Below are 18,502 nucleotides of genomic sequence, written 5' to 3'. Positions count from 1 at the left end.
TTCTATTCACCAAGAAACCAAATTATCTATTAGTAAGCATATATTCCAATGAGGTCAAAGGCAGAAATAAAGGTCTCATATAGGAAAAAAATTTTTTCATAGAAACAAAGAACTGTAAAGACAAATATATCTCCATCAATTGATGAATGAGTAAACAAAATATGGCATATAAATGTAGCAAAGTTATTGAACTATGAGAAATTAATATCAAAAACTCAGAAAATCTTGGAAAGATTTGATTAAAAGCAAAGTAAATAAAACTACTGGCATTACCCATCTAACTACAATAATATTAAGGAAAACAACATTAAAAGATGCCTTTTTTCTTTCTTTGATTTTACTGAGTTATTCAATGAAGGGAGAGTAGAAAAGACAAAAATTAAATGATTTTAAAAGCAATGAAAATAATAACAAAATTATTGATCTTGATTCAGCACTTGGCAGAAAAGTTCCAACACAATGGATATTAAAAATTATTGAAAAAGAAAAAAGGGAGAGTTCTGTTGTAGGGCTCAAAGACAGGTAGTCATTGAGAAACAATAGTAATGTTTTTAAAAAGAGATTAAAGGAGGAAACAGTTAAGTAACACGGTGGACAGAGCACTGGGACCTGAAATCAGAAAGACTTACTCTTGTCACTTCAACTGTTAAGGCCCTTAAAGATTATAATTATATTTAATATTTTGGGTAATTAATTGTTTCATGAACACTTGTTTTATTTCCCCAATGATATCTTTAAAGCACTACATCTTTTATTTCAATGGAATGGACATGGAGGGAAAGATTTAAGAAATACTATAGAAGACCTGAAAGGGACTTTATAGACTGAGTGTGAAATAAGGAAAAGAAGAAATAAAACTATATGGCATTTTCATAGCTTCATATCAAAAACAAAACACAACTACATACAACAGAAATTTTTCAAATACATAAATATAGAACAGAAATACCTACTCAAAATTTTTTACAAAAAATAAGTGGCAGCTATATTTGCTAAGATGAAATAATTTTTCTTTCAAATGTCAGGTCTATCTAAGTAAGAAAGGTAACTTATACTCAAGTACTATATTTATAATTAAGAACTACACACACACACACACACACACACACACACACACACACAAGACCTTAATCAGTCATCCTTCACATTTATTTATCTTTGATTTAAGGTCATAGGTAATATCACCTATAATATCAATTTAACAATTTCAAATTTGATCCTATATATCAAGTACCTTGCCATTGTCAAAGTACTTTACAAATAATTGCCAGCAATTAGCAATTTTTGTTATTTCATCAGTACTTCCACTAAAAACAAAAAAGTTTAAAAAGCTACAATATATGAAGATAAATAAAGAAATATGTGAAGAGATCTTCTCAGAAATATTCTAGAGCTACAGTCATGTGTTTTAAGTTTTAAGATACCAATTACAATTACTGGATTAAAGTTTCTTCTTTAGAAATCATAATATATATTCCCTGAAAAACTATCAATTCCAAATGGCTTCAAATATGTACATAAAAATATAAAAAACAGATCAATATGCAACCAAGAACATAGAAAATGCATCATTTTATTAGGAAGCATAATTTATTTGTAGTCATGACTCATTTTATTATTCTTCCTACAATTACGTATTCCTTTTCTTACTACTAAATAAAGTCTAAATAGAAAGATGTTGGTGGTAAATAATTACATTGTGAAATCTTTTATTTTCTTTATTTATGCAAAGGTTAACACCTGTCAGTTAAATAGAAAATTTAAAAGGGAAATTAATCACTTCCCAGATTTCAGCTGCAGGTGAGGAATTTGATCTTTGTAAAGACTAGAATATTAGACCGCTGTGTTTTTTTTCTATGGGTATTGGCAAAACAAAACAGTTAACTGTCCTTCCTATTTTCATACTCCATATTTACTATGATTTAACTCTAGAAGAATCTCTCTGCATCAAGAAAAAAGAATGCTGTTAATTATACTAACCAAATGGACAATGAATTACGACATTATGTTCTACAAGGATGATAGTTATCTACTACTAAAACTAGTGGTCCATTAATGCCCAATATTTTTGAAATAATTGCATGAAGCTATTAAAACAGTTCATATGATTAAGAATTCTAAATGTTGCCATCAGGGCAACAAACAATTAGCATTTTAAAATTGATGTTTCAGAAATGTCATTACCAAAAGTGTTATTTTTCCATATAGAATGCTTAATCAGGCTTCTTTAATATTAAATAATAGAATAGAAAAAAACAGTCACTATAAGTTAAGAAAATCAAAATTTCAAGTCCAGGAAAATCATCATCACCCTGAATCCTCACATACACTTATACATTTGAACACACACACACACACACACACACACACACACACACACACACACCAAAGATTAAAATATTTGGACTATCTATTTCAGAAAGCTATTGTAGAAAGGTGAACAAATAGGCAATAAGCAAATCTAAAGAGTTTGGAAATAACTTAAAAGAAAAGCAACAATTTCTATATTCCATGAAAACAGGAAAAGAAATGAAGATGAAGAGGGAAGAGGAAAACAAAAAGGGAGAGAAAAAAAGTCAAAATGAAAGACTTGGATGTATTAGGAAAAAGTTAGTGATATTGGCTTGTGAAACTCTAAGGACAAACGTTCTTTTTTTTTTCCCAGAGATTAACCAGAAGAACACAGCTGCACCTTAAGCAAGAATTTGATACTCATATCAAATATATCTATGCAATTCATACATTGTGTATTAACTGCCTTTTGGAAGTAAACCTCATTTACACAGCCTTTTATTGATTATGTATTCCAAGAATCTCCAAAGCTTTGCTAAAAATCACTTCTGCATTGAAAAAATCGAAATGAAGGTTTAGATCAGTCCCAGATTGCTCTACTAATAAGTGAGAAAATGATGAGATCATTGTTTGATTTCAGTGTTACTGTCACGCTAAAATGAGAACACTATTTTAGTAAGTGAAGAGTAGAAGGTACTTAGAATTTGTTTACTCAGACTGATCTGGACTGAAGTTCCAAAAGTTTCTGACACTCATTCATTACAATCCAGAATGAGAAATTCTTAAAATTAAAGGGGGGGGGAGCCCTCAAAATTTTAGATCAATATTATAAAAGTCTACCTCATACAATTAACAAAAGCAGGTATTAGAATGTCATTCAAACCAAAGACATGTTTTCAGTTCCTCCCGGAAAACTACTCACCTCTAAAAGTAGCAGTGTCTCCTGTTCAGTCCATTCTCTTCCAGCACTGGCTCCTTTACTCTTTATTAGGGGGAGGAAAAAAAGTCAGGTTATGATTTGATGGGGGATTTTTTTTTTTAGGTTTTTGCAAGGCAAATGGGGTTAAGTGGCTTGCCCAAGGCCACACAGCTAGGTAATTATTAAGTATATAAGACCGGATTTGAACCCAGGTACTCCTGACTCCAGGGCCAGTGCTTTATCCACTGCTCCACCTAGCTGCCCCAATGGGGAATTTTTTTTAAAGTACCCAAAGGTAGTCCTTTGAGAAACACAATTCCAAAAATAGACAATGCTATTTAAGTAAATATCATACTATATTTTGGTTCCAATTTAAACATTTTAGCTCAAGAATTTCAGCTAGAAAAACAGTCAGTGAATTTTAAAGTGATACAAAAGGATAAAAGAAATCTCTCTCTATCTGTCTAGGCAACAGGGAAGCAGACTCAGAAAGAATAAACGATACAAATATTTCAAATAAATGAAATGTGAGAGGAACATGTCAAATTTCCTAAAATCTTAATTCATTCTTTATAAGAACACTTACTCTTTTATCCTTGGGAAGATATGTTTACCCATTTCAGGTAAGTCTTGCATGTAAGATAAAATATGAGGTCCTTCATATCTTGAAGTAAAAATAAGTTGAAATCTTATCAAAAAGAGAGCCTTTGACAACATTTTCCAATTTCTGAATAAATCCATGTTATCACATATTAAATATCCTGAATTAGTGGTTGCTGAATAAAATACTACCAATAGAAGTGAACTCACCAATTCAGAAGTCTGACTTTACTACTAAGAAGAGTTTGTTTCCCTATTTATATCTCTGTGAGGTCCCTTATTGTAATTGAGTCTACGGATCACTTTTTTTTTGTTTGTTTGTATGTTTTTAGTTTTTTTTTGCAAGGAAATGGGGTTAAGTGGCTTGCCCAAGGCCACACAGCTGGGTAATTATTAAGTATCTGAGGCCAGATTTGAAGTCAGGTACTCCTGAATCCAGGGCCGGTGCTCTTTATCCACTGCGCTACCTAGCAGCCCCGCTACTGATCACTTCTTAAGCTCATAAAATGTCCATAAAAATTACCTTTTTTTTCCCATCAAAATTATTCCAATTGAGCAATTTTCCCTCTTTGTCTGACATGTTATCATACTGACCTTTTCTCTAAACAGTCTAAAAATGGTATTAAAAACTATCCAACGTTCATCTCATTGGCTTATAATACTCTCTAAGATGTTATGTATATATACTCTCACCAAAAAAAACCCAATTTCCCCTCAAGACCAACCAAAATGTTCTACATGTTAGAATAAAATACAAAACAGCAGTTCTCCTTGTAGGTTATGGTTTGAAATGTGAAATTGTCAGCAACTTAAGTCAAAATCTACACCTGATCTTTATCTGCCATAAATAGAACACCAAAGGACTTTTAAATAATGAAATTCTATTATAACTCCCTTATGCCTCTATTAAAGGAAAATGATAGAACTACTCATGGGGTCCAGTTTTAGGGATAGGACAATATAATCCTCAGCAATGTTTTCTTGGTATTTGCAGAGTTCTACAGATTGAAAGAGAAGCTGTATGAGTACTACAAAGAATGATGGCTCTAAAAGTCAGAAATCTGGAGTGACTCTGTTACCTATTATCCATGTGATCTTAGAGACATCATGACCTATTTTTTTTTTACTTTGCTCATCTTTATAATGAAAGGGAGAGACGGGACAAGATTATTTTCCAGGTCTCTTGTACCTCTAAATTTATAATGATAAAATGAAGATCAAATCATGAAGTGTGATCAATTGATAACCAAAGAAAAATACTTCATTTCAAAAGCTAGTCATTCACAGGTAATTTGTACAAGTATTAATACAATTCAAATACCTATTTAACATAATATAAAATACCATCTTAACAGAAAGACTAATTAGAAAAGTCCCTGACTTCAAGAAGCTTCAACTCTACCATCTCCCTTAAGCTTCAGTCCCATGTCCAAATAGAAGATCCTTTAAACTAGACCTCTTAGAGACACCTCAAATACAATGCATCTAAAACAGAACCCAATGACTTTTCCCCTATACTCTCCAGTCTTCCAAGTTCATAATCTTGAAATTGACTCCAAATCTTCTCTCTCCCTCATGTTATGATATCATGCCCACTGAGCTAATTTTGGTGTTTTCCCTCATGTCTGTTTGACATCATGTCTTGCAGCAACCTTTTCTTAACTCTCACAACTACCACATCATTTTCTTCTTTCCACTTAACCACATTATTACAACAGTCAATTGTGCTCTCTGTAATCTATTCTCCTTCTTACTACAAACTTCCCTAATATTAATACCTGATCATATGACTCCCCCAATTGACAACTGGAATGGCTTCCTGTCACATAATAGTTTATGGCAGATTACACTGCATGCTGCTGCTCTTTTTCATGGATACATACAATGCTTGCTGCTGTGTTTTTTCATGGACACACACAACCCCTCTCACTCAATCCCTGGGGTTGAATATAATTTAAGGCATGTTTTTAAAAACTGTATAGCATGACACTAATAATTCTAACTGTAATGTACAAACTCTGAAGCATTAGAATATGGAAAGTTTGGTTCGTGATCCTTGAGAGATCAAACCTCTTATTCTCATATTTTATCTTGAAGATCCTTAGTATAATAGAAATCATTAAATTCATTCCACATGTTCCCCAATGCCAGAGCTGATTGGCAGTTACAAAAGGAGGCTTTAAAAAATCCTAAATAATTTATAATTAGACACAGAAAATATTTGAACTCTAAACAAGTTTAAAGTACAGCAGAGAACTGATATATACAAGTCATTGCTTGAATGTTCCAAGTTTCACTGGTAGTCCAATCAAATTAAATGGGATGTTAATCTGTTCATTTCTCAGAGCAAATACAGTATAAATATATGGAATACACATCAAAAACTAAAAAACTATCTAGTTTCTAATTTTTAACTAAAGTGTACATATTTTTAACTACAATATACAAAAATGTGGCATAAGGAAAAGTACACTTTATGGTAACATAAGATAATTAGGAAAAAAAGGACAAAATAAAATTCTAAGAGACTACATATTGTGATGTTTATAATTAAGCTCTTACTTTTGCTAAGGTTTTCTTAGAGTAAATGTCTGTGCGAAGACCAAAGTTCTGTAAGTCAGTAGGCTTCTCCTTATTTTTCTCAGGAAAATTCAACATCTGCTGAGCAGCAGGTACCTAAAAACAAAATAAATGTGAAATGAAACCAAATATCCCATAATAAAAATAAAAGCATGATAAAAACATAATTTAATTTTCTGAACCATCCCAGAGTCTCTTTTATTTCCTCCAAATTCACAACCACAAAAAAGTGGTTGCAAACAAAAAATATAACATTCTTTCTCATTAAAGCAAATGTCTAGCAATAAATCTATAGTTTAATCTACCCCCAAAAGTCAGCGTGAGTGGGTCAAGTCCTATAATTTTATTTAATGGTAATGCTAAATGCCCTATTTTAAGTTTGCAATGCCTCTTGTCAAGTTATGAACTTTCAAGACTGCCTATTTCACAACAGTTGCAAATTTATAATTAATTTATAATTTTAAATTATGAACATGAAAAGGCATCAATAAGAAATTAGTGTTTTATGAAATACTTTTCATTAACTCACCATGATTTTTAGTGGTAGGAGTAATACTGAATGAAATCTACATTATGTGCTAAAAAAAAACTTACAGGAAGTTATTTTTTTCCTCCATTTTCTGGAGTACACAAAGAACAGTCCATCAACTAAGTCACTGAATGTTATCATATTACACATATAATGAAAACCTCATTGAAGAAAACCATTCCTTGCTTTCAGCATAAGTCTCTAAGTGGTCTGTATGCCATTTACCTGAGGTGTTCTGAGATGGAGAGGCACTAGCCCAGAGGGAGTATCAGCTAGCACATTGAAGTGAGGAGTTGGAGGAGGTCCCATGGCCATAGGTCGACTTTCTGGATCAACTTGATAATTAACAAGCCCCCACTGTTCTAAAAATGCATGAACCCTGAAAAATAACAATGATTTAAAAAATCTTAATGAGGTTGTTTAAATTTTACACAAAAACCATTATATTTCAAACAGAAACAACAAAGCAGGTTTGCTCCACTCTAAACTTTTTTGCTTCAATTGTAAGTCATCAGAAAGAAAAAAAAAATTTATGCTTATGTCTGTGGAGAAAAATTCATGCCAATACGAGGTCTAAAAGTATTGATATAAGGGCTAAGAAAGAGTATTTTAGCCAATATTTGTTCTTTCCACTTCCTAAATAATACCACAGCTGTCTTTTGATGGCCAGGTCCTAATAAAGAAAGGAGGATAAAAACCGTACAGAAAAGTCAAGCCATGCACCAAATAACAGAAGGAATAAAAAAATTCCAGTTTAATAAAAACAATGTATCTAAGATGAGACACCACACAGTTAAAGTACATACTTTAATCAGATAGTTAAGTTTACCTCATAACAGCACAAACATCTCCTGTCAAATTCCGCCTGCAAGCAGTGCTAGTCAAATACTCTTGAGGGTTTAAGCGGTATGTGTCAATCATGAAATTACGATATGCCAAGTATCTAAAGAGAGAGATAGACAAAATTCATATTCATTAGGATAAGCATTCTGGTGTGTGAATGTATGGGGAAAACGAGACTTTAAAAAGTCTCCAAGTTACCTTGATGGGAGACTATCCAAACATTCTTGTCTCCAATCTTGCCTATTGCTAACTGAGAAATTTTTGCCACATGTAAGAGCAGCAAGAGTAGCTTCTTAAAGTTATTTACTGATAAAATTTCTCCTACTAAACAACAGCCACTTTTATTGTTCCTAAAATGTCAGTCAGTAACTTAATAACAATTACAGATAGAAAAGAGCCTTTATTTTGTACCTTTATTATCAGAGTTAATAGGAAACAATTACTACGAAATCCCAAAGTAAATTTTCTTGATGTGAAGAATTAGCTCAACATGAAAATCAAGGGAGTAAAATAATTTAGTTCCTGATTGCCTATATGGAAGACATATAACATAAAGGTTTTATTTAATACAATTTCTATGTCACCCTAAAACCTGTAGGCGAAGTTTAACCATATGGCTGGGAAGCCAATAAGAGGTGAACTAAGGTGTAGAATGAGTGAACTACGTATAACCCACAAGTAACTACACCAAGGCTGCTTAGGAGGAGTAAAGTCAGAGCCTAAATACTTTAAGTTGCTAAACTCAGAAATTATAAACCTACTGACTTATATTATAATGGGGTAGCTAAATTTGTATCTAAGAGATATGTTTTTCTATTGCATAATTAAGGAAAACTGCACACAGAAATGAATGTACAACCAAAATAGTGCTAGAGAATACTAATATGCTTTTGTTGTCCTCCCGGATATAAAATTTGAAAATTTATCATTATATCTAGCTTAGTAATAAGATGGAAAACGTGACAAGTATTTGAATGCAGGAAGAAAAGGAAATCATTTCAGTTTCAAGAGCACATTCTTATTTCTTTATCATGGTAAGGCTGAAAAGTTTCATTGACATTTTAAATATTTTATCATGGAATGAAAATTATGCCATGTGACACACTACACAGAGAACTCACGACTGTCTTATACACTATATAAGTCTGAGATAGCTAGACTGAGAGAATAAGTTGTTAATAAGACAAATGGAAAGAACAGCAGAATTAAAAATTCAAAAGAAGTATTGCTATGCAAGTGCAAGAAACAAGCAGTTTTATATGTTTACTGAGGTATCGTGATAGAGAGTGTATATAATTCTACTATCAAAAATAATATGACAATCTGGGTGGAGCCTGGCTGTTGGGCTGGCGCTGTCCGTGCAGGTGCTGCATCGGCACCCAGGACCTGTACATTGAAGACAATGTCTGGAAGCTTCTACTTTGTAATTGTAGGCCATCGTGATAATCTAGTTTTTGAAATGGAGTTTTTACCAGCTGGTAAAGTAGAATCTAAGGATGATCATCGTCATCTGAACCAGTTCATAGCTCATGCAGCCCTCGACCTAATAGATGAAAATATGTGGCTGTCTAACAATATGTACCTGAAAACTGTGGACAAATTCAATGAGTGGTTTGTTTCTGCTTTTGTTACTGCAGGCCATATGAGATTTATTACGCTTCATGATGTAAGACAAGAAGATGGAATAAAGAACTTCTTTAGTGATGTCTATGATTTATATATAAAGTTTACAATGAATCCATTTTATGAACCAAATTCACCCATTCGATCAAGTGCATCTGACAGAAAAGTTCAATTTCTTGGGAAGAAGCACCTTCTAAGCTGAATACATTAAACTTTTACATATGTGATGTCATAATATACATTGTAAGTAACTACAAGTTCATCAAGTCTGTGTCTACTCTTGACTTTCTTAGTCTCTGGAAATAAATGATCTTTCTAGTTAGAAAAACAGTAGGGCCCCTTTTTGTTGTCATTATTGCTGATGATTCAACCAAAATAACTTATTCTTTTGAAAAATATTGTATTTATAAAGAATATTAGATGAAATACCATAACAATTATTTTTGCTTTTAAAATTGTAAGATTCTATTTCAAGTAGTCTAATACAGTCTTAATTTAAACTGTAAATCAGGGAAATGTCATTATTTATAAATGTAGGAAATGTGCATAATGTTGAAGAAAAGGGTTTTTTTCTTTGTTAAATTTTGTACTATTTATCTGAGAATATTGACTCTGGCAGTAGTACCAAAAAAAGACAAAAAATTTAAGAGCATGTATGTTTAAGACTCTACCTATAAATGAACTTAAGTTGTTGCTGAGACCAAAAGTTAAGTATGCAAACAGTATATCTTTGCATAATCTTTGATTATTGTTATGTATTTGCGATCTTAAGGATTGTTTTCTTTCCTCAACAAGAGTAATGCAAATGATAATTGCATTTCCTATTGATAAATTAGTTTCATACTCTTGTAAAAGTATTTGAGTTATTTATATATTTTGGCTTTTGAGAATAATCTGAATTAAATTAGCAGTTTGATAATAAGCATATATAGACCATTAACTAAGAAAGTTGCTTAGAGTTTTTTGCATTGTAGAAAGTATGAAATCTTATTCTATAAGGTATGAGTTATATAAACAAATGACATCATAACCAAATAGCTCCTGGAAAAAGCTACAAATGTCTAAAAAAGTATTATTGAATTCAATATAATAAAAGGGATTTTTTAACTAAAAAAAAAAATAATGACATCCTTAACTTGGATTGATATGCATCCTGTGAAACATCCAGAGGCACTTGAGTTCAAATGAAGTAAAAGCTAACCAAAGGGAATAATAAAATAGATCATGTATTTAATCTATAAGGTCAAGAGCAGCGATGCAATCAAAAACGTTAAAAAGACCACTATTCCCTGGGTCTTTGTGAAAGCATCAGGAGAAAAGCCTACAGGGAGCACCTTGCAGCACTTAGCTTTTCATATCTACTGAAAAAATGAGTTAAAATTGTTTTGACTAAGCTTTGGATAAAAGATAAAAACTTGTAATTAAGAAAAACAAAAACCAATTACCCAGATGAGCTTGTTACAAAAAAAATTATTTACTATTTACATAAGTTTTTGGTTCCATTCAAATTTCTCTAAACAAATGATATATTTAGTTTAAAATTTCACTCACATTTCTGGAGTTTTGGATTTGTTTTTTCCATTGAAAAATTCTGGAAGAGCACGACGTTCTATCACATGAATACTGAAAGAAAATAAAATATATTATCAGAATGGTTCAATTAGAAATGTCTTATACTTCACAGACATCACAGATGTCATTTTGCAGAAATGATGGACTTCAACTAGTCTTTGATATATTTTATTAGAGAACCTACTAAGTCAGACAATAGTTTAAATAAGTTTAGAAGAACTCCAAGTGTTCTACACAGGATTCATGAATATACCTAAATTGCAAATAACCATCAAAGTTAAAGAAATGAGCTTAGATAAAGAAACTGAACTCTTCTATCATTCTAGACTTTACTGATAGTTTATTTTCTACTTCTATATCAAATTCTTTCAACTCAAAATAAGCCAGAGAAAGCTAGTATCCATTAGGAAGTTTCTCTGACATCCTTAAAACTTATTTCATTATTCCATCACCTAATTTCTTGTTATTCAAGCGTGGAAAGGGTGAGAAGGTAGAATGATAAACTCGGCTTTTTATTCTTGAACAATGGTCTTCCAATTTCATTCAGAAAGTAGTACAAGTGCCATTCTTGGGTTCAGGTATCCTAACTTCCCTTCTTCTGACTTGTGTCAGTGTTCCCTTCTTAGTTGAGCTGTTCCTCAACTTCATGGGACCCATCCTGATAATGTTGAACTTTGTGGGAGCACCTCAATAGCTTAACCTCTATTAAGATCTCACCAAATTAAGCCACCATCAGTCTCAGTCTTTCCAGTATCAGAGATTAGAGGTAGGTGCAATCTTGCCTATTGCTAAACAAACAAATGTATTTTTTAGTAAGACTTCTTAATAATCTATTTGCACCAATAAGATTTGCAAAATGTTGCTGTATATTTGACATAAATATAATTTTTCTTGGTACTTTAGAACCTATTCACCTTCAATTATTAAGTCCATACTTTAACAGGTTCCTTTGTGATAAAAAATATCATCTCAGTCACTTTAAATTTACTTTTCAAAACAACTTATTTTTAATAGTTCAATTTTATAAAAATACAAGGATTTCTTAACAGAATTGTAGATCCATAATTCTAAAGTCTGATGGGGCAAGGGACAATAAAGATTGGTCTTTAACAAAGACAATTAATTTATCTGAGCACATAGAATCACAGGCTTGTCTACTCCAATGTATAAATCCCTTCTACAATATCCTTGACAAGTGGTGATCAGTTGCTCTTCTAATGAAAGGTAACTTGCTTCCAGAGATATTCCATTTCATCTTTGGTCCACTCTCCTTGTTTCTTAAATCAAACCAAAACCTGCAATAGTCTAACTTTTATTCAATGATCCTAATTTTGGAGTATGTTCTCTTCTTCCATGGTTACTTTCAAATATTTAAGGCAAACTATTACATTTTTTATAAGTCCTCACTTATCCAAGTACAGATGTTCTTGCTACAGTATCAACAGTTCCTTTGAATATGAGATACAGGTCACTCTCTTATATTTGTTCTTGCTTATTATTTTTTTTTTTAGGTTTTTGCAAGGCAAACGGGGTTAAGTGGCTTGCCCAAGGCCACACAGCTAGGGAATTATTAAGTGTCTGAGACCGGATTTGAACCCACATACTCCTGACTCCAGGGCCGGTGCTTTATCTACTATGCCACCTAGCCGCCCCTTTCTTATTTTTAAAAATTTGATTGAGCTAAATTTATACAGATTTGATTTTTATAAATGTTTTTTTCAATATTTTCTTCCTTATTGAGATCATTTGTACCTGTTCTAAGAATGCATTCTTGAAAAACTCTTGTCCTTCAAAAGCTGTTTTTCCTTTTAAAAGTCTAATCTTTCTTTTTTTCTGATCTTTTTAAAAAAACACCCACTAATACAAAGTATCTCATGAATCAGCATTTCCCTCCATAAACTGAGACTTCCTCTGTTAAGAGCTATGAGGATGATATACTCATTATCTCTTATAATTCCTACCTCCATCAAATTTACATTTCAACAAATAGTTTCTCTTTTTTTTTGTTAAGAATAAAGTCCTTAGCAGTGGCTTTCCTACTTTCTTCTAGTTCAAGGAGAAAAAACTGTAAGACAAAAATGCTTCAGATGTTTTGCTTTTAGCAGAAAGACAGAATGTTTGGATAGTCTCCCATCACAATATCCTGCCCTTATATGTGAGTTGCAGAATGAAATCATCCATCTCCTCTATATGCTCAATCCTCAATCCTCTATCTGAGAAATGAAGATTACATAAAAAAGGTGGACAGAAATGGTCCTCATTTGGACAGGAATAATGTAATTTAAAACAACTTATCATTAGTTTATTATATTTCAATTATACCAAATCCTTTGAATTAAATCAATGACCTGTACTACTGAAGACAAATAATGAAAGCATCTACTACTGAAACGTTAAAATTTCAATCTCCTAAAACTAAATTTTGACATTATAATTAATTTTGTAACTGGTTTCATTTCCTTATTATGGGGTTAGTGAGTCTGTTACAAATATTATGTTTACAAAGGGCAATTCACTTTAAATTGCAATCTACCATTAGGTGGTATAGAATGTCTGTTTTCATCAGCCTTGAAAATTTCTACTTTTTACAAGTTCTCTTGAATCTATTCTCTTCTTTTCTCTTACTCACACACCCCCTACACGTGTTTTAGGTCTTTATCAACTCTTGCCTGGTAAGTCTGATATCCCCTTACTTTATCAACTCTTGCCTGGTAAGTGATATCCCCTTCCTGACTGCCTTACTTTCACTCTCCCCTGTGATTCATCTTCCTCACAGCTAACTCTTCTAGTTACTATTCCCAAGTCAGACCTTCCATCATTATAGGACAAGATGATCATTTGTTACCTTGACTTTTAAAGACCTTTACTATTACACCATTATTTTTACCACTCCACTTAACAAACAACAATTCCAGCCAAATTGGACCACCAGATATTGCCACAATTCAAAACTTCATATTCTACTCCTACACTTTTACACATGCAATCTGTCATACCTACAAACACACAACAATGCCAGATTTGGAAATAAACAAACCTTAGTTCCAAACCTAAACAAGACACAAGACAGCTATAACCTTGGATTAAGCACCTTGATCTGAGTCTCAGTTTCATTAAAGGTAGATGGGGAAAATAACCATTAACTAACAAATATATAGTAAGGATTTGGGGAAAATTTAACTATTAACTAATAAATATATTATAAGAATCAAAAATCAAAAGGATATATAAAGCACTGTGCAGTATTTCTATTAAGGAGAGCATAATTATCGTCTAATTTTCTAGAAATTTTTGTTAAGTACCGCTTCTGTGAAGTCTTTTATCAATTCCTATAATTATGAATGATCTTCATTTTAACTTGCCTTGTACTCTGATATTTTGTGCCTATATAATATTTAGCCTATAGAATCTAAGCACCTAGACGTCAGAGATACAAGAACTAAAAATCAATGTTGGTAGGTAAAATAACATTTCATCATTATTTTAGAAAGTACAGAAATACTAGTGACCTAGTCATATACTAAGCTTTTCTGCTATCACAAACATTTTCCAATAGCACAAGAGACATTTATATTTATAATCACTATTTTATGGCAAAATTTTGATTCCTTGGACTGCTTATGAATTTTTCACTGACTACATGTATTATGATTAGGGTTGATTCCTTTGTTTTATATTCCGAGTGCTGAATAAACATTTCAGATATTTTTTGCATAAATGTCAAAAAAAAAAAAGAAATTTACAAGAGAAATTCAGAATACTAGATTGGTTGACATTTCTAATTTTAAAAAATGAGAAAAATCAATTAACTTCAAGAATTAAATTTTTAAAAAACCCAATTGATTATTAAGAATTCCTTTTCTGTTGGTGGAATTGTGAACTCATCCAACCTTTCTGGAGAGAAATTTGGAACTAGGCCCCAAAGGGCAACAAAAATGTGCATACTCTTTGATCCAGCAATATCACTACTGGGTCTATACCCTGAAGAGATGATGAAAAAGGTTAAAAACATCACTTGTAAAAAAACAATTATAGCAGCCCTGTTTGTGGTAGCAAAGAATTGGAAATCAAGTCAATATCCTTCAATTGGGGAATGGCTTAGCAAACTGTGGTATATGTATGTCATGGAACACTACTGTCCTATTAGAAAACAGGAGGGATGGGAATTCACGAAAGCCTGGAAGGATGAGCAGAACCAAAGGGATGAAGGATGAACAAGATGAGCAGAACCAGAAAATCACTGTACACCCTAACAGCAACATGGGAGCAATGATAACCTTGATGGACTTGTTCATTCCATCAGTGCAACAATCAGGGTCAGTTTGGGGCTGTCTGAAAGGAGAATACCATCTGTATCCAGATAAAGAACCATGGAGTTTGAATAAAGTCCAAAGACTATTTCCTTTAATTTAGGGGAAAAAAAACTGATATCTTACTGTCTGATTTTGTTATCTCTTATACTTTGTTTCTTCCTTAAGGATATGATTTCACTCTCATCACATTCAATTTGGATCAATGTACAACATGGAAACAATGTAAAGACTGACAAATTACTTTCTGGGGGGGGGAGAAGTAAGATTAGGAAAAAAAATAAAACACAAAATAAATAAAATCTTTAATAAAAAAATCCTTTCCAATTAAATTCAATAGTACTGAATAGCACTTAAAAATTCAGTTATTTCTTTTAGATACTATTTATTATAAAAATTATTAGGAATTAATAAACTCTTAAAAAATCATCTTCCTATCTCCTTGTATTTGTCTATTGACCCACATCATAGATGAAAAGGCACCTAACACAAATAAAGCTGTATCCAATAGTCCTAATGGAATGTTAATCTACTGCAGCTACACAGCATGCCTTAACATGGAGACTGATTTGGGAGAGTTAATAGAGTTAAGGAAGGCAACACTGTTCTTTTCTATGTTGCTACCATCAGTCTTAGAAATATATATATGGAGAGGCAATAACTGAAAGGCAGGAACCAAAGTTACTGAAGCCTTCTTCATTTGATGAAAAATATTTTCAAGATCAACAAGACTCAAACCCTAACTTTTTTATATTTTACTTCATTTACTCAAACAACGGTAATTCATAAATAACCCAAAATTCATGTTTCATAAAAGAAGCAGCATTTTTATAAAGACTTATTTTCTAACTAACCACTGTCCAGAAACCCGTTAAGTAAAGTAAATGAGGAAGCATGATCAAAGGTCACTGAAAGCTTAAAATCTTTTTCCACATTAAGAGGAAATTAGGAAGCATGATCAAGGGCACTGAAAGCTTAAAATCTTTTTTCCAAATTAAGATGAAATTATTGGGGCAGCTAGGTGGCATAGTGGATAAAGTATCGGTTTTGGAGTCAGGAGTACCTGGGTTCAAATCTGGTCTCAGACACTTAATAACTTTAGTTTGTTTTTTTGCAAGGCAAACGGGGTTAAGTGGCTTGCCCAAGGCCACACAGCTAGGTAATTATTAAGTGTCTGAGACCGGATTTGAACCCAGGTACTCCTGACTTCAGGGCTGGTGCTTTATCCACTGCACCACCTAGCTGCCCCCAGACACTTAACAATTAAAAAAAAAAAAAGAGGAAATTATCATTATTAAACCTGGGAAGCAGCTGTCGCCCTAGAAACTGATGTTTTGTCAATTGGCAGTGAATTTAAGAAGTTCATATGCCAGATAATACTTAGGCACAAAGTAAGAGAACAAACAGCCATGTTAAACTTCAGGATCCAAAACCCAATTGTTTGACAATAAACAGCTTTCAATATTAGTATCACAAGAATTTGTAAAGTTTGCATGCAGGATGTGCATTTTTCTAGTATGGTCATGGGTATACCCCAAAATGAATCATTTAAAGAAAACTGAGGCAACATGGTGAACAGGACAAGTAAACAGAAAAATGTGCTAGTTTCTCCTGTCTGTAAAAAGTCATAAATTCAATGAGGTCACTAGTGAAATCATAAAATAATGCCTCACATGTATAAAAATATTCATAGAAATTCTTTCTGTGGTGGCAAACAATTAGACATTAAGGAGATACCCAATGATTGGGGGATGTCTCACCAAGCTGTGATATTTGAACGTAATAGGATATTACATTCTATCTTTCAAAAATGATGAGTGGGCAGATTTCAGAAAACCCAGAAAGACTTAGATGAACTGATGCTGAGTGCAGTGAGCAGAAGAAGAACATAGCATATGTTAATAGCGACTTCTCGGCAGACAATTCTAAAACAACAGTGATAGAAAACATCATTCTTATCCAAAGAAAAACTATGGAGCCTGAATGTAAAGCATACTATTTTCATTTTTTAAAATTTATTTTTGTTTTTTATTTCCTTCCTTATCCAATAATGAATCATAAATATTAAAATTTCTGTGAGATCAACCATAAAATTAATGAGTATTAGTAATCAAAGGAATACTTTGGGGAGTTGATTTACTTGTTCATTCATACCATTTTAATTGCTTGAAGTTGTACAAAATACTCACTTTAAATTGTTGTCAACCAATTTGTGAAAAATGGAAGGAATAGGTTCTCTTTACGGTCTGACATTTTAATGAGACATTGAAGAGAGAGAGGAGAAAAAGAAGTCTTATCCAACATAACCTTATTCAGCTGAAGGATTTGGGTTATTAAAAAAAAAACTCCAAATTTCTAAAAAAGGATAAAAATGTATCATCAAAGAACATATTCACATCACTATCACTGTAATATAGGTCTTTTATTATTCCAACAAACTCCAAGGGGCTATTCTACAGCCACTGTCTTCCAAACTATTCTTCAAATTTCAACAAAATCAATCTTCCACTCAATCTATTTCAGAATTTTCAGGTAGGTTTATAGCTAACAGAGAAATGATGAAACTCCATGTCCATAAACACAGTGGCAGAATCATTAGTACAAAGTACATTAATTAATTAATTCCTTTTGGAGAAAACAGGCAGTTTCAAATGTAATTTCTAGACCCATCAAATTAGTTTCACTACCAAAAAATAAAACCTCACTTATAACTTAAAAACTTTTCATGTAATTTTTAGAATAATTTAATAAACATGGTCCAATGTTAGAAGCCTTTTCTGTATCTATTGATAGAATCATGTTTGAATACAATCTTTTTAATATGATTAATTTTGTTGTCCTAAAGAACCACCATCTTTGAATTCCTAATTTAAATGAACCCTGATTATAGTGAATAATTTTTTGGATTAAATAACAATCTTAAATCTGGATTGCATTAAAAATATTTACATTGATATTTATTAAATGATATTGGTCTATACTTCAATTTAGCTTATCCTTCTCTTATCTCTGGATCTGATTTATCTAAAAGAAGGAGCCTGGTAGAATAAACATTCTGTTCTGAAGAATTTTTTGCTGTTGAGAATAATTTGTATACTAGAGATGTCTGATACTTAAAAGTTCAATATAACTTTCCTATAAATTCATTTAGAGTTTTAGTATACTCTATTTTCTAAAGACAACCCTAAACAATTTTTTAAATTCTCAGTTTTATGGTTATATTGTAAGTTTTGA

General features: G+C 32.1%; 2 protein-coding genes across 3 annotated transcripts in view; one reads left to right on the top strand and one right to left on the bottom strand.

Moving 5' to 3' along the window:
• The window catches only part of SMARCC1 (SWI/SNF related BAF chromatin remodeling complex subunit C1), a 159,517-nt gene that overhangs the window by 71,127 nt on the left and 69,888 nt on the right, over positions 1-18,502 (bottom strand). For both annotated transcript variants that reach the window (XM_074197712.1, XM_074197713.1), the window contains exons 15-19: positions 10,938-11,009; positions 7,750-7,863; positions 7,146-7,299; positions 6,374-6,487; positions 3,215-3,274 (exon numbers count right to left, since the gene is read on the bottom strand). In XM_074197712.1, the coding sequence (XP_074053813.1) occupies positions 3,215-3,274; positions 6,374-6,487; positions 7,146-7,299; positions 7,750-7,863; positions 10,938-11,009 (514 nt within the window). The remainder of the gene's footprint in view (positions 1-3,214; positions 3,275-6,373; positions 6,488-7,145; positions 7,300-7,749; positions 7,864-10,937; positions 11,010-18,502) is intronic.
• Positions 9,099-10,146, top strand: LOC141495874 (trafficking protein particle complex subunit 2-like). The gene has a single exon (XM_074197714.1). The coding sequence runs from the start codon at positions 9,166-9,168 to the stop codon at positions 9,586-9,588; it is 423 nt and encodes a 140-aa protein (XP_074053815.1). The 5' UTR covers positions 9,099-9,165; the 3' UTR covers positions 9,589-10,146.

The sequence above is a fragment of the Macrotis lagotis genome, chromosome 8, assembly GCF_037893015.1.
Source record: "Macrotis lagotis isolate mMagLag1 chromosome 8, bilby.v1.9.chrom.fasta, whole genome shotgun sequence".
Taxonomy (NCBI): Eukaryota; Metazoa; Chordata; class Mammalia; order Peramelemorphia; family Peramelidae; genus Macrotis; species Macrotis lagotis.
Note: the sequence above shows the minus strand (reverse complement) of the source record. Positions and strands in the feature narration are given on the sequence as shown.